At 40.9% G+C, this 16,624-nt stretch overlaps 1 protein-coding gene across 1 annotated transcript in view; it reads right to left on the reverse strand.

The window, feature by feature from the left end:
* Positions 1-5,080, reverse strand: part of LOC101546170 (E3 ubiquitin-protein ligase TRIM38-like) — a 29,919-nt gene extending 24,839 nt beyond the window's left edge. The window contains exons 1-2 of the mRNA XM_004621983.2: positions 4,676-5,080; positions 2,750-2,845 (exon numbers count right to left, since the gene is read on the reverse strand). Coding sequence (XP_004622040.2) covers positions 2,750-2,845; positions 4,676-5,080 — 501 coding nt within the window. The remainder of the gene's footprint in view (positions 1-2,749; positions 2,846-4,675) is intronic.
* Between the last annotated feature and the right edge of the window lie 11,544 nt (positions 5,081-16,624).

Raw genomic sequence — 16,624 nt, forward strand, 5'->3', positions numbered from 1 at the left:
TATGGAACAATAAACCCCCACGAACAGCTAAAGCAATCTTTGGGGAAAAGAAGATGGGTGGCATCACATTCTCCAACTTCAAACTCTACTACAAAGCAGTAGTACTTAAAACAGCATGGTATTGGGCTAGAAACAGACCTGCAGACCAATGGAACAGAGTTGAATATCCTGTCATAGACCCCCAAATATATGGCCACTTAATCTTTGACAAAGGAGCAAGAAATGTGAAGTGGAACAAGAAAAGCCTCTTCAACAAGTGGTGCTGGGAAAACTGGATAGCTACCGGCAAAAAAAAATGAACTCTGACCTCTGTCTAATGCCAGGCAAAAAAGTCTGATCAAAGTGGATTAAAGACCTCAATATCAGACATGAAACTATAAGATTCACAGAAGAAAATGTAGGCAGAACTCTCCATGACATTGAAGCTAAAAAGGACGAAATAGCACTAACCATGCAAGTGGAAGCAAACATAAACAAATGGGACTACATCAAACTAAGAAGCTTCTTCACTTCAAAAGAACAGTGACCAAAGTACAGAAAGAGCCCAAAGAATGGGAAAGAATATTTACCCAATACCCATCTGATAAGGGATTAATATCCAGGATATGCAAAACAATTGTAGAATTGTATAAGAAAAAACCTCCAACACCATCGATAAATGGGGAGAAGAAATGAACAGAAGCTTCCTCAAAAAAGAAATACAAATGACCAAAGGCACATGAAAATATGCTCCACATCTCTAGTCATCAGGGAGATGCAAATCAAAACAATGAGATATCATCTCACACCACAGAGACTGGCACACATTCAAAAGAACAAAAGCAGCAAGTGCTGGCGTGGATGTGGGGAAAAAGAGACTCTCCTTTACTGTTGGTGGGAATGCCGACTGGTCCAGCCTTTCTGGAAAACAATATGGACAGTCCTTCAAAAACTATAAATTGAGCTTCCATATGACCCCGTAATACCACTTCTGGGACTATATCCCTAGGATGCAAAAGAGCACAGTAGAAATGTGTACCTATATAAATCTGTACTTATATATTCATTGTATACCTATATATTCATATATATGTTCACAATAGTCAAAATGTGGAACCAACCCCAGTGCCCTAAAACAGATGACTGATTAAAGAAACTTTGGTACATCTACACAATGGAATACTATGCAGCTGTTAGGAGAGATGAAGTCAAGAAATTTGCTTATAAATGGATAAACATGGAGAGTATCATGTTAAGTAAAATGAGTCAGAAAGAGAGGGACTGACATAGAGGGACTGCACTCATTTGTGGAGTGTAGGGTAGCATTACATGAGGCTGACACCTAAGTACAGTAGATACAAGGGACAGGGGAATTGCTCCATAGCTGGAAGATTGTTTCATGTGGTGAGAAGGCAGATGGAATAGAGAAGGGATCACTGAGAAAAGGATGGCTGGAGGAACCAGTCGGGATGAGAGATGTATGCCGAAAGTAGATAATGGACCAAACATGATGACCTCTCACTGTCAGTGTTGCAAGCCATAATGCCCAAAAGTAGAGGGAGAGTATGGGGAATATTGTCTGCCTTAGCGGCAGGGGGAGGGTGGGAAAGGGGGGGTATACCCGGGATATTGGTGGTGGGGAATGTGCATGGGTGGAGGGATGGTGTTTAATCATTGTGAGATTGTAACCCAGACATGAAAGCTTATAACTATCTCATGGTGATTCAATAAAATTTTAAAAATTTTAAAAAATAAGAGTCAATAATTTAGAATAAAAAGGAACTTTTGTGAGAGACTAGGCATATTAATTTCACATTTGTGAGGGTTCTCTGCATTTTAATTATAATCTTTTTCCTCCTACTTCCTAAGACCCCTAAATGTGTCCTTAAAAAGAATCCTTTAAGTGTCCCTAAAAGTGGGGCCAGAGCAATAGTATAGTCAGCAGGACATTTGCCTTGCTCGCGGCCAACCTGGGTTTGATCTTCAGTATCCATAAGGTCCCCCACGCACTGCCAAGAGTAATTCCTTAGTGCAGACTCAGGAGTAATCCCTGAGCATCACTGGATGTGACTCAAAAAGCAAAAACAAAAGTCCCTAAAAGAGTTCATGTTTAATATCTATACACGGATATCAGGGCAAAGGTTGGAATAGAACCATGTGAAGGCAATATGATGCTTTATTCTCTTAAATTAGGGTGTAAACCAATGGATTACATCGTTTTCATAGAGATATGGATCCCTCTCATGGTTAGTCATGGGAATAGAGACCTATATTCTAAAATTCAAAGTATATATGTTATGATCTTACTTATGCACCTCATAAGATTGAGTAATACAAATCCCATTTGTAGTAGTGCTGTTTTGTTAATGTTTACAAAGAACAGGAGCCAGACCCTGAACTTTGGTCAGTGTGACAAAGAAATGAGACTGAGTCTTCGAATCAGGATAATGCATTGAGATATTTACGTTTTTAAGTCCCTAAAGTAGTATAATATAAGGCAAATCATTTCTCCTTCTCTAGATGGAGCTTCAGGAACCCTAGAGAATTGCCATCAAAAGTTTAAAGATATTGGGGATAAAATCTTATATATCTACAAAACTAGGGGATAAACATAAATATCTTTTTTTTGTATATACACAACTAGGGGCATAAATTTGGGTGCCATCTAGTCAGTTAGTTTAATGAGAGTACGCCATAATTTTGGCTATCCAATACTACCGTACACCCTAGCTCTAGGAGAGAAATAATTTCACATCAACAAATTCACTACCTTCAATTTAATTTTTTCTTCACTTGCTTCCGAGCTCCAATTATTACATTGGTTTTCCAGTATCTTCAGTTTGGTCACAGCCTCCTGGAACTTATTCTGAAGTAAAAATTGGTTAATTGGTTAGAATCTACTCAGTTTTACAAGCCCTCTTTGTGAACCAGAAAGAGAATCCCAGCCCTCCAAACTTAAGACTAATATTGAATACTTGTCAAGTTCTTAACTTTCAAAGGAAATTTATTAAGTGGTGCCTGCACGGTTTAGTACTGGAATACAGGCACATTCTCAAACCAAAGAAATAGAATTGCAAGCCCAGAAATGGAACCTTAGGTACATGGACAGCTCACTTTTGATAAAGGAGCTAAAAGTATGAAATGAAGCCAGGAAAATCTCTACAAATGTTTCTGGGAAAACTGGTCAGTCACATATAAAAAATGAACTCAGATCCCTCTCACAATGACCAAAGTCAATTCAAAATGACTCAAGACCTCAATGTCAGATCTCTCTCCTCTATTTCTTTAAACAATATATTCATACTTGATATTAAGTTTTTCCAGTGCTAACATAAATCAATTCTCCATAATTAAAAATTCTTTAGTAGACAGTTTTATTCTGGGTTAATATTTGAGCTCTAAATTGACATCAGGATTTTGGGGCTCACAGAGAGTCTCTTGCCCCTGCACCTGGCTGTCTTCCCCGGGGCCCCTTGGAGGAGGTGGACTTCAGTTTCCCTTTCTGCCCCTAGCAGAGCTCCCATGGCCAAGGACCTCCAGAACCTAGCCACAACCATGCTCAAGGCCCCTCTCCACATGTTCGGACGAGCCTCACGCATGAAGGAACCGGCAGAGGAACCCAGGTGTGTGGGACCCAGGTTGAGACCTCTAAGCCTGCTCAGATCGGGACTGGGCCTCTTCCACCCAGATTCCCCATTTTCCATGAGCTAGGCAGTCATACCCAGGGACTGCCCCCAGCTCCGTGTAATCCCACCAACGGCCAACATCCAGAGACTATAAAACCAAGCTTCTGGAAGCATCTAGACGTCTTATAGCCTAGTTCTCCCTCTGGGAGAACCTGACAAGCTACCAAGAGTTTCCTGCCCACATGGGAGAGCCTCACAAACTCCCCGTGGCGTATTCATATGCCAAAACCAGTAACAATGATGGGTCTCATTCCCCTGACCTTTAAATAACCTCCTATGTGGCACCATTGGAAAGGACGAGTAAAGAGAGACTTCTAAAATCTCAGGGCTAGGACAAATGAAGATGTTACTGAGATCGCTCGAGAAATTCGATGATCAATAGAATGATGATTATGATGATATGGGGGCTTACTTACACCCCAGAACATCAACTACCATTCCCTCCCTAAGCCTGGACTGAGTGTGTATAAGTCAGTAATCTCCTTCATCCTGGCCTTTGCCTATGGGGTTCCTCTGTCTAGGACACTCCCTCTTTTCTCTGCATTTTCACATGATTCATTTGTTTTCTTCAAGAATCACTTCTGTTTATCTTGCCCAAATGTCATTTCCTCTCTTTGCTGACCGTCTTCAAAAAGAGGACCCCTTCCAGTGCTCTTGTTAGTTCATTATCCTACTAAGCCTGGAATGACTAAAGGATAATGACCCTTTGATTTAGTGTTTTTAGATTCTATCAAACAGTCATGTGGTTTTTCAGAGCACATTCACAAAATGAAGCTGATCACAATGTAGGGAAAGATTATTAAAGCAAGAGAGGTCAGAAAGAAGACAGTGACAACTGAAGTCTAGGATGGAGAGTTGGCTCCTGAATTATTTGGAACCCATTACAAACTATTTATCAGGAGATTAACATAATTAAAATGATTTTTCAGAATCACTATCTTAGATTTTGATCTAAGTTATCCCAGGGAGAAAGTAGGCACTAGCTAAAGCACTCTGGACCACAAACTCACCTTGTAACTTCGGCATGCATCTTCAGCCAGAGCTGTGCTGTGTCCTTTGTGCTGTGGTGTTCGCTCACAACGCAAGCAAATGATCCTTTCATCGTCAATACAGAATAGTTGGAGCAGCTCTCCATGTTCCTCACATAGACTTTCCTGCTCTACTTTCTTTATTGAACTGATGATGTTTTCCAGCTCTTTGACTGGCCGGATGCTCTCCTTTTGAAATTTTGACATACACACAGGACAGTAGAATGTCTCTATATTATTGAGCTGTTGCTTTGCCACATTTTCCATTATGCAAGACTGACAATAACTATGTCCACAGTCAATGCTCACGGGCTTTGTCATCAAGTCTAGACATATGGAGCAGGTAGCATCCTCCTTCACTGTCTTGAAAAGTGCATCTGCAGCCATGACTTTCACCAGAAATTTTCAATATTGGATCTGGAGGCAGATATCAAGCAGACAGAATGTTCTATGGTGATGGAAGACACTTTATCCAAGCCTCTGAAGAAAATGAGAATATGTACAAAATAAAGCTGTGTTAATGTTATTTGAAATGGATAAACGATATCAAACTTAGACCAAAAGACATCATTTGCACTAAGGAAAACACAAGCAGAACTCTCCAACATATGGGTTTCAAAGTTTTCAATGATTTTACTCCATAGACAAACAGATGACAATAAAAACAGAGAAAAAAGGAGACTACATCAAATTGCAAAGGTTTTAAAATGACCAAAGGAATTTGGGCTGAAATAAAAGATACCTAACTGAAAGAGAGAAAAATATTTACACGTTGGATAAACAGCCAATATCCAAGATACATAAAGTACTCACAAAACTCTACAACAAAAAACAAAAACAATGACCCCACCAAAACATATGGAGAGAAAATGAACAGAGACTTTCTTGACACATGGATGCCAGTAGGCATTTTAAAAAGTACTCACCATCACTTACTGTCAGGAAAATGCAAATGAAAATGACAATTAAATTATTATCTCACACTAGTGAGATTGGCATATTATATCAAAGAGGCCAAGGCCAGTGTTGGTAAATATGTGGTGAAAACAGAACACTCTTCCAGAGATGATGGGACTAATGTCTGATTCAGGAAACAGTGTGGATATTACTCAAAAGCTTAATTATAGAGCTTCCATACGACCCAGTTTTCTACTTCTTTTCATCACTCCCCCAAAACGTCATCAATTCGAAAACATAGATGTGTATCTGTATTTACTGCAGTGCTTAGTAGGATAGCAAGAAAGTGGAAACAGCCCAAATGTCCAATGACATATTAATGGATAAAAAGTTGTGGCATAGATTCACAATGGAATATTATATAGATATAAGAAAAGATGAAATCTTACAGTTTGCAACAACTTAGATGGAACCAAAGAATACAATTGTTACACTTGGTCAGTTTTTGTTGTAGATCTTTGTGAGTATTTTATGTATCTTGGATACATAAACAAGTTAAATAAGTCAGAAAAATCATAAATATCAGATGGTTCCACTCATCTGTGGTCTACTGAAAAACAAAACAATAGACTAAGTAATATCAAATAAAAACTCTTGGTTCTTGATTAGTTTTGTTAAGATATCAAACTAGGAAGGAATGAAGTGGAATAGATATAACATAAAGACACTGGTGGAGGAAATTGGTCACTTTAGTAGTGCCAAGATGTGGTGATAATCAAAATCCTGAAAGTCAACATGATTAAAACCATGTTACCTAAATGACAATACAAGTAAGTAAATTAATGTAGCTCTGTTATGAGATATGGTTGTACTATCAACTGTGGTCATTTAGATTTATATAAACTAAATTAAAAATCGTGCTTAAATTTAGTTTCTCATTCACATGACTAGAGATATGTGACATTCTAAATATGCACTGTAGCACTGTCGTCCCATTGTTCATTGATTTGCTCGAGCCGGCACCAGTAACGTCTCCATTGTAAGACTTGTTGTTACTGTTTTTGGCATATCAAATACGCCATGGGTAGCTTGCCAGGCTCTGCTATGCGGGCAGGATACTCTCGGTAGCTTGCCAGACTCTCTAAGAGGGACGGAGGAATTGAACCTGGATCAGCCGCATGTAAGACAAATGATCTACCTGCTATGCTATCGCTCCAACATTCTAAATATATGTCACTTTAGAAAGTTTTCCTGAACAAAGACTAATAGAGAGAGATGCAAGAAACAGTCTTCAGAAAAATCACAGCAAGACAGAGAAAACAGAGAATGTAAAATGTAAAATAAGTTTTCACTGTACTAAACAATAAAATATTTAATTTATGTTCTTTATAACTGGTAATAACAGTCATTAGGGCAGTCTATAAAATTTAGGGGGGGTGGTACAATAGGTAGTGTATTGTATCCAGGTGCCATGTATTTCTGGGTATCAAAACATAATTCAAGTTTCCCAGCTCATTAAAGTTATTATTTTGAGATTGAGAGCAGCCGAAAATATGACATAGGATTTGTGGGCAGCAGGAGGCAGTGGGAAACTGGGCCTCCATAGACTTGTGGGTAAGGATCTAAGAGTCAAGCTTAGGGGAAATAAAAAGAGCACAAGAATTCTCCAATCCCCCTTTCCTTCCTCTGCTAGAGCTGCTTCAGAAACCTGGTATTATTCTCCTTTACTTTTTAAGCACCTTAATCTCCAGTACTGTCCATGTGTTATTGGTTTCATGCAGACAATGTTTCAGCACCAACCGCCTCTACCAGTGTCCACGACCATTCATCACCATCCCAGTGTCCTGCCCCTCACCCTTCACTCCCTCCCCGATCCATGCTAAGCTCAGTTCCACAAACCAGGTCTGAGCTCCTCTGCCTTAGAGAATTTATTTCTTTAGTCTGTTTTTTTATATCCCACATATGAGAGAGATCATTCTGTATCTGTTCCTCCATTTTGCACTATCAAGAGTTTGTGAGGAGAAGACTGAGGTAGAAAAAAATCTAGAGTGAGCTTTTGATAACACACACACACACACACACACACACACACACACGTCTTAACTTCTCTACACCAAATTTGACTTGAATTTTCACTAACTTCACCAATATGGAACACTTACTTTTAATCTGTAGGTCTCCTCAGTAGCTGTCTCTTCTGAGTTCTCAATAAGGAAGTTCACTCTAAATTAAACTCAGAAGTGAAATTATGGTGTGGGGTCAGAGTCCACCTAATAGAAAAAGCCATCCCTGTGTGAATTCATAGCTTTGAAAACAGTTTTTCAAAAAGCATTAAAGCAGCATATTTAAAAGACAAGACAAACTTCTCAGCTCTGTGCCTTTAAGTATGGCATTCACTCATGGGCACCGCAAAATACATTCACCACAGCTTCCCATTCTTCTCTGTCCATAGCTGGGTTTCGTTTTCCTTCTTTCCATCCCTCAGAGCCAACCAGGAAAGCTCAGGACCCAGGAATGCCCCAGCAGGAAGTGTCATCAACTGAAAGTCACGTGACTCCTGGGCCACCCCTCTCTTCTCTGCCACGTAAACAAGATATGACATCAGATACAAAGTAGTGAGTCAGCACCAGCCTCTCCTGTTCAGTAAAAAGCAAATTACCTCCCCTATGCAACTCAGAAATACCTTTCAATGGAAAACGTAACTCAAAATAAATTCCTGCCATCTCTGCCCTTCTCAAGTATGAGGCACTTAAAGATACCTTGTACATGAAAGATGTCTCTTGGTTAAGGACTCTATGCAGTGTTCTAAGTGCTGACGGAGAGGGCCAGGAGAAAGAGTTCAAAGGGGCCAATACATTATTTACATGCAGGAGGCTTGGGCTCAGTCAAGGCACTGCCCATATTTCCCTGGCACTGCCAAGCAGTGCCCCTGAGCCCCAAGTCAGTCTCTGCTCCTGAACACTGCCAAGAGTGTACTTAAAAAAAAAGAGCAAAAAACAAAGAAATCATTAAAGTGCTGGTAGAGACACTAAAAGCAGACAGGTAACATCAAACTTGATAATGAAAGAAGTATGAATGACTGGAACTTTCCACCAGAAGGAGCTGACCTCAGACCCGTGGGGGGGGGGGCAGGAAATGGTCTGTCCAGGGCACCAGACCTATGGGAGGAACTGGGTGTAGCCCAGGTTTGCTGCTCCAGCAGCTCACATCAGAAACCAAATTCAAAGCAAGTTATTTTCCTCCCGTACCAATAAGGAGTCTTTCTTCACCTCTTTGCCCTCCTGGCTCCTTATATAGTCTCAAAAAAGTCATGAAAATCTCCGGGTATAGAAACTGTGCTCATCTGCAAGGAAAAAAGTCAGACCAGAAGTATAGGAAATTAGCATATGGAAATGAAATCTGCTTCCTGTTCAAAAACAGTATGTTGGGAATTTGGTAGGGGAAGGGGAATGCAGGGTCTCATAGCTGATCTGTGAAAACCAGTAATGTAACTCAAGTGGATGAAAATCCAAAAGTTCAGAAGTCAGCTCAGCTAGAGAAAGTTATTGGCACAATCTAATAGAAACAGGTCTCATTATCCTCAATATAATTCACATTTTATATAGGCACTGAACCCTAATCTTCACTGTATCACTGTCATACCGTTGATCATTGATTTTCTCGAGTGAGTGCCAGTAATGTCTCCATTCGTCCTAGCCCTGAGATTTTAGCAGCTTCTCTTTACTCGTTCTTCCCAGCAGCACCACACTGGAGGCTCTTTCAGGGTAAGGGGAATGAGACCCATCATTGTTACTGTATTTGGCATATGAATACCCCACTGGGAGCTTGCCAGTCTCTGCCCTGCGGGCAGGATGTTCTCAGTACCTTGCCAGGTTCTCTGAGAGGGAGAACTAGGCTATAACAGGTTGCGCAGCCGCAAATGCTGCTGTGCGCTCCGGGTGCGTTGTTTTATAGTTTCTGGATCTTGGCTGTTGATGGTATTACACGGCACTGTGGGCAGTTTGTGGCAGAGTCTCTTGCCCCCTCGCCTGACTGTCTTCACCGGGGCCCCTCAGAGCAGGGTGGGTTGAGTTTCCCTCCCCACCTGAGAGAAACCCCGGCAGCTGAAAACTTCTGGAACCCAGCCACAGCCATGCTTAAGGCCCCTCTCCACACGTTTGGATGAGCCTCACACATGAAGGAAACAGCAGAGAAATCCAGGTGTGCGGGATCCGGGGCTGAAACCTCCAAGCCTGCTCAGATCGGGATATCCAAGCCTGCTCTGATTGGGACTGGGCCTCATCCACCCAGACCCCCCATTTTTCAGTAGCTTGGCAGCCACATCCTAAGATTATGTTTAAAAAAGTAAATCAAGTCATTTCTCATTTCCCATGGCAGGGGGCACACACAACAGTGCTCAGAAGTCACTTCCAGCTGTGCTCACAGAACAATGCAGAGCTGGACAAGAACTCTCAGATGCTCTTTTGAGCCATCCCACTGGCCCTAAAGTCAAGTCTTCACACACACACACAAACACACACACACACACACACACACACACACACGAACTTGCAGAGTTAATTAACATTTATCATATGAGCAGCCACACTGGGCAACTGTGCCCTGTCCATCCCTGCCCTTCTATCTCCTGCTTATTAGCCTTACAGGGAATGGAAGTGATGCCCGCAGGCTCCACCTATTTCCAAACTACAAAGATGGCATTGGCACCTTGGGAGCATGAGGGTCCCTTGCTGTGAAATGCCCAGAAACCCTAATCTTAAAGATTGTTTTTAGACCTCTGGCGCCACCACCATGTGAGCTTGCCTACGGGCCTTGCTCCAGAGACTCATAAATAAATCTCAAAAGAGATTAACGGGCTGAAAAAAAATGTCTCTCGACACCCACGAATAGCTGAGTTTTCCAGAGCAGCCCAAAAAGGGCCAGGTCATCCCAATGCTTGCCCAAACAGAGCCTTGCAGCCGCTTGTTCTCACATTCCAAAATCTCCACCACTCCACTAGCCAGATTCCACTGTCTCAGGACAAGCTTCACCCAGAAATTAATCTGATGAAAGAATCACATATGAGGATTTTTTGGGTCTTGTCACTGAAATCTCCAGGCTTTTCTTGGAGTTGGGCCCCCTACTTCCTAAACCTCCCAGAAGCCCTGGTAGTCAGGTGCCACAACATCAAACGCTCAATATCATAATGAGATCCAAATATAAAATAAAATTAAATGTAATGTACTTTAGGTCCCAGAATTGAAAAGCTATATATGTAAATTGGAGTAAATGTCTTACTATATAGTATTAAACAGTAGGTTAGGACTGGAGCAATAGCACAGTGGGTTGGGTGTTTGCTTTGCACTCAGCAGACCTGGGTTCAATTCCTCCACCCCTCTCGGAGAGCCCAGCAAGCTACCGAGATCATCTTGCCCGCACAGCAGAGCCTGGCAAGCTACCCGTGGTGTATTCGATATGCCAAAAGCAGTAACAAGTCTCACAATGAAACATTAATGGTGCCCGCTCGAGCAAATCGATGAGCAACGAGATGACAGTGATGCAGTGATTATGTAGGTCAAAATCAGAGAGTAATCACAAATTGTCTCTTATTGGTCTATTTTTTGATCATTCTATTTACCTTTTTTTTTCTTTTTGAGCCACACCTGGCAATGCTTAGGGGTTAGTCCTGGCTCTACTTAGAAGTTAGTTCTGGCAGTGCTTGGGGGACCATGTGGGATGCCTGGGATTGAACCTGGGTCAGCTGCGTGCAAGACAAACACCCTACCTGCTGGACTATCGCTCCAGCCCCTATTTGCCATTTCTTAAGGTTTTGTTGGAATAAGCAATATAGAATAAATTGTTTTGTGCCTAAGGAAGCATGTTGGGACTGGGAAGGAAACTGGGATATTGGTGAAAGGAAGGTTACACTGGTGGTTTTGGAACATGAAATGCTTGAAACAACTGTATAATAAACAAGTTTGTAAATAAAAAGAAAGAAAGAAAGAAAGAAAGAAAGAAAGAAAGAAAGAAAGAAAGAAAGAAAGAAAGAAAGAAAGAAAGAAAGAAAGAAAAAGAAAGAGAGAAAGAAAGAAAGAAAGAAGAAACTGTTCTATACACTCAGAGGAATACTGCTCTGTCTATAAAAGTGATGATAGTGTGCCCTCTAGAGCCCAATGAATGAAATATGAAGTGTTGATGCTAAGGAAGGAAATTTGTTTAGTGAAGTGATATTACTTATATGAAAGTATAATTAGCTAAAGAAAACAAATTGATAAGGCCACAGCCACCCCATGTTGACTCACCCACTGGCCCTGCTCTACGGATTCCTAACTAAATCTCCCAGGAGATGCAAATGAAGCGACTAAAATACATGAAAACTCCACTCACCAGGGCTGAAAATTCTGGGGCCTCCTCAAAAGTCAGGGGGCTGAGAACCTGCCCTGCCAAAGCCCTGGGAGCTGCACCCACTCCCCACCACTGCAGCCACACAGAGGGCTCAGCTCCACCACTTCATGAATATCTCTGCAGAGACACCAAACAGCGAGTAACTTCAAGTACTCTGGCTAGAACTCTGGCATCTTTTCAGAACCGGATGGGCAACATCCCCCTAGTACCCCCCATACCTCCACTCCATATTCCTGAAGATCTGGCAGCCATGCCCACCTCCCACGTCAACTCATTGACCCAGACCATGGATCCGGGAATCTCTGGACCACACAATGACATAATTGGTCACAAGAAACCATATATATATATATATATATATATATATGGAATCATCATGAGATTAAAAAATTAAAAATTAAATCGAGAAGGTCGCCAGAAGAACTCCACATTGACACCCATAGCCTAGAATGGAATGATCAGGGTGAGAGGCTGTCTGAGTTCCTCATGTCGACCAAGATCATCCATGGTGACTCACAGTTCCAGAAGGTCAAATCTAAACGCTGGACATGGCAGTCTCCCGGTGGACAGTTCCACAATGAAATTGACCACATCATATTCAATTGAAGGTTTTGCCTGACCGATGTCCCGGTTGTCCCAAAATTCCAAACGGGATTGGACCACCATCTCCTTCGTGCAAAATTTTACTTCACAAAGCGGGGAGAAGGTCTGCAAAGTTTAAATTTAAGAAAGGAGCTCCCAGAATGACCACAAACTGGGAGCTCTTTGGCGCTATTGCAGCAACGTGGGAAGATGCCGTCCTTGACAACATCGACAAGTAATATGATCGACTGATTCAGCACCTCCATGACTGCACAAAGAATGCTGAGAGTGAGAAAGCCACAAACAGATGCCTGTCTTTGGAAACTCTGGAACTCATTCGTCAATATGGTTTGGCATGAGCCTCAGGCAGGACCGTTCTGTTGTACAAAAAGGGAGACATCTATCAGCAACTATCACCCAGTATGCCTGCTGTCTGTCATCTACAAGTTGTTCACTCGTGTCATCCTGAATAGAATAGGCAGAACACTAGATAAAGGACAACCATGAAAACTAGCCAAATTCCGAAAAGGATTCAGCAGGATAGACCATATCCACACAGTGACCAAACTCATTGAAGTTTCGCGAGAGTTCAAGATGCTGCTGTCTAACATTCATCGTCTTAAAGAAGGTCTTGATTCTGTTGAGACTGAAGTGGTCATCAAAACCCTAGCCAAACAGGGCATTCAAACTCAGTACATCAAGATCCTCCAGGAACTGTATTACGGATTCACCACCAGGATCTCACCATTCTGCAGGGAAGTGATCATTGACATAAAGAGAGGGGTTTGGCAGGATGATACCATTTCACTGAAACTCTTCAGTGCCACCCTTGAGAACGTCATGTGACGACTGGAATGGGAAAGAATGGGAGTAAAGACAGTCAGTTGGCAACTACACCACCTCCACTTCGCTGATGACATCATTCTCATAATGCCAAACATTAGCCAATGCTGGCCAACTTCGACTGCGAGTGTGGAAAGGTTGGACTACAGCTGAACCTCAGCTGAACTTCAACAAGACAATGCTCATGAAAAATGAACTATCCCTGACACTCCATTTGCTCTCAATGGAACAAACATTTCCGAATGCAGCAGCTATGTGTACCTGGGTCGAGAAATCAACATGAGGAATGACTTGGCGCCAGAACTGCACAGGAGGAGGAGAGCAGCGTGGGACGCCTTCAACAGCATCAAAGAAGTGGTTAAGAAGACAAAGAACCTCCGACTCTGAGCACATCTTTTTGATTCCACCATTCTTCCTGCATTAATGTATGCCTCAGAGACCTGCGCCCTATGAAAACCGGATGAGAACGCTATTCATGTATCCCAAAGAGGAATCGAAAGAGCAATGCTAGGAGTATCACATTTCACTCAAGTGAGAGAAGGAATCCAGAGTTCCGACCTCCATCGACAATCAAAAATCAGGGATACTGTCTCTTTTGCCAAGAAATAAAAAATTAGAGGGGCCAGACATGTAATTCAATTCAGAGATGACCACTGGACTAGAGCTGCTTCTGACTGAATTCCATGGGAAGTCAAAAGACAGCGTGTCCACCTACCAACGACATGGTCAGACTTCTTTGTTAAAACCCTGAATGAATGGTTTGAGGCTCTTCCTGTTCCTGGAGGGAGCAGATATCAATGGGCTACACTAGCACATGACTGGGACAAATGGAGACATTACTGGCACCCGCTCAAGCAAATCAAAGATCAATGGGAAGACAAGTGATACAAGTGATACATCATGAGATACAATTACAAGCTTTCATGTTTGAGTTTCAATCATACAATGATCAAACACCCATCCTTCCACCAGTGTACATTTTCCACTACCAATGTCCCCAGTATATGTCCTCTTCCCAACCCTCCCCCTGCCTCCATGGTAAATAATTTCCCATATACTCTCTCTCTACTTTTGGGCATTATGGTCTGCAATACAGATACTGACAGGCTATCATGTTTTGTCCTTTATCTACTTTCAGCACATATCTCCCATCCTGACCAATTCCTCCAACCATCATTGATTTAGTGATCCCTTATTTATGCCAGCTACCTTCTCCCCAGATCATGAGACAGGCTTCCAACTATGGGGCAATATTCCTGGCCTTTGTGCCTACTTTCATTGAGTGTCAGTCTCATATTACTTTATATTTCACAAATGAATGTAGTCCTTCTATGTCTGCACAAGACATCTTAGTACTGAAATTCTAATGGGAGCACACCAAATTAGATAGGAAAATAACATACAACTCAATCAAACTCAATAAACTAAAACAATAACAGAAGGTTCAGCTAGAAACAGCTTAAATTCTTGGACAAGGACCTAACAACCCTGTGATCAGATATAGCAATATTCACATAAAGTTTGACTTTTCGTACATACTTACTAATTTTAATATTGAAACTTTGTTATTAACTCAACTCTAGAATTGGATCAACGGTTGTGGCTCTATCTAAGGTAAAATTAATTTTTAAAAATTGATAAAAACCACTAAAATTTGATGAAAGTATGGTGTGTCCTAAAGAGAAAGTGTGTTATAGATAAAAGGGTCTTTTTGACATGGGATGGCATTGAAACTTTAGAGGTGGTACTGTAAATTGTCAACACATAAGGAGGAGTTAAACTGCACCTCTGAATTTCTATGACATTATAAACTAATAATAAGAACAAAGGAACAGATGTGGTATTTGTATATATATATATATATACACATATATATATATACACACACACACACACATACACACACCATGAAATTAGAATTGAGGGGGTTCGGGCCATACTAATCCGTACTCTGGGCTTACTCTCAGCTCTGTGCTCAGGGATCATTCCTGACAGTGCTCAGGAGACTATGAGGTACCTTGGGTCACCTGCATGCAAGGCAAGCATCTTAATTGCTGTACTATCTCTCTAGTCAAATCAGCATTAGAAATGATAAAATCTTACCATTTTTTTACAACACAGTGAATTGGAGAGAGTTATTTGAGGTCAAATGTCAGAAGGAGAAAACCAAATACCAGATGATAATTCTCATATTTGGTGCATATAAAAACAAAACAGGGGGAAAGACAAAGGCATATGAAACGAACACGTTGGCTCTGAAAAATTGTTCCTAAAGAAGGTGTGAAGTGGATTGAAAGGGAAGAGGGGGACCAATGGGCTCTGATGAGAAAAATGACATTTCACTGGTAAAAATAGTGTGCACCTCCTTAAGTACCTAAACATTTGCAATTTTAAAATTAATTTCATCGAGTTTTTAAAAAAGCTCAAAACAAACTTTCCTGTAAGTATAAATATATACAAGAAAACTAAATATTTCTTTTACTATAGACAAAAAAACTTTAACAAATACTGAAAATATTGGAAAACTGACTCCACTGACATCTAGATAGTCCTACAAACCATGGCCAAGTTGTATTCATCTCAGAGATACAAGACAGGCTCAATTTTTACAGCTGAAGATTTTATGGCAAATTAAATATATTTTTATTTTAAAACTAGGTGAATAAAATACATATGCAAAGAAACATGAAACATGACTCATATTCATGAAAAGAATTTTTATTGAGGTGCCATTATTTACAAAACTGTTAATGGCAACAGTTTCATGCATACATCACACCAACACCATGCCTACGACCAGTGGGTGAGCTTCCCTCCACAATGTCCAAAGGACCCCTACATCTAACCCCCTCCAGCCCCAGGTGAACTCAATTCTATAGACCAACTCTTGGTTCTGTTGCCATTGGCCATTTGTCAAACCCTTAATATGCTGATTTGTATGCCACATATAAAATAAATTATCTATTCCTCTCCTTCTGGCTGACTTCACTAGCGTGATATCTTCTAGATCCATCCATGTAGTGACAAATTATATTTTATCTTTCCTTATAGCTGAATAGAATGACCCATGTAGTGGCAAATCATATTTTATCTTTCCTTATAGTTGAATAGAATGACATTGTGCATGTTTATATATATAAACATGTATATATGTGTATAAACATGTATATATGTGTATATACATGCTTATATATGTGTATATATATACATGTTATATATATATAT

This window comes from Sorex araneus, chromosome 2 (genome assembly GCF_027595985.1).
Source record: "Sorex araneus isolate mSorAra2 chromosome 2, mSorAra2.pri, whole genome shotgun sequence".
Classification (NCBI taxonomy): Eukaryota; Metazoa; Chordata; class Mammalia; order Eulipotyphla; family Soricidae; genus Sorex; species Sorex araneus.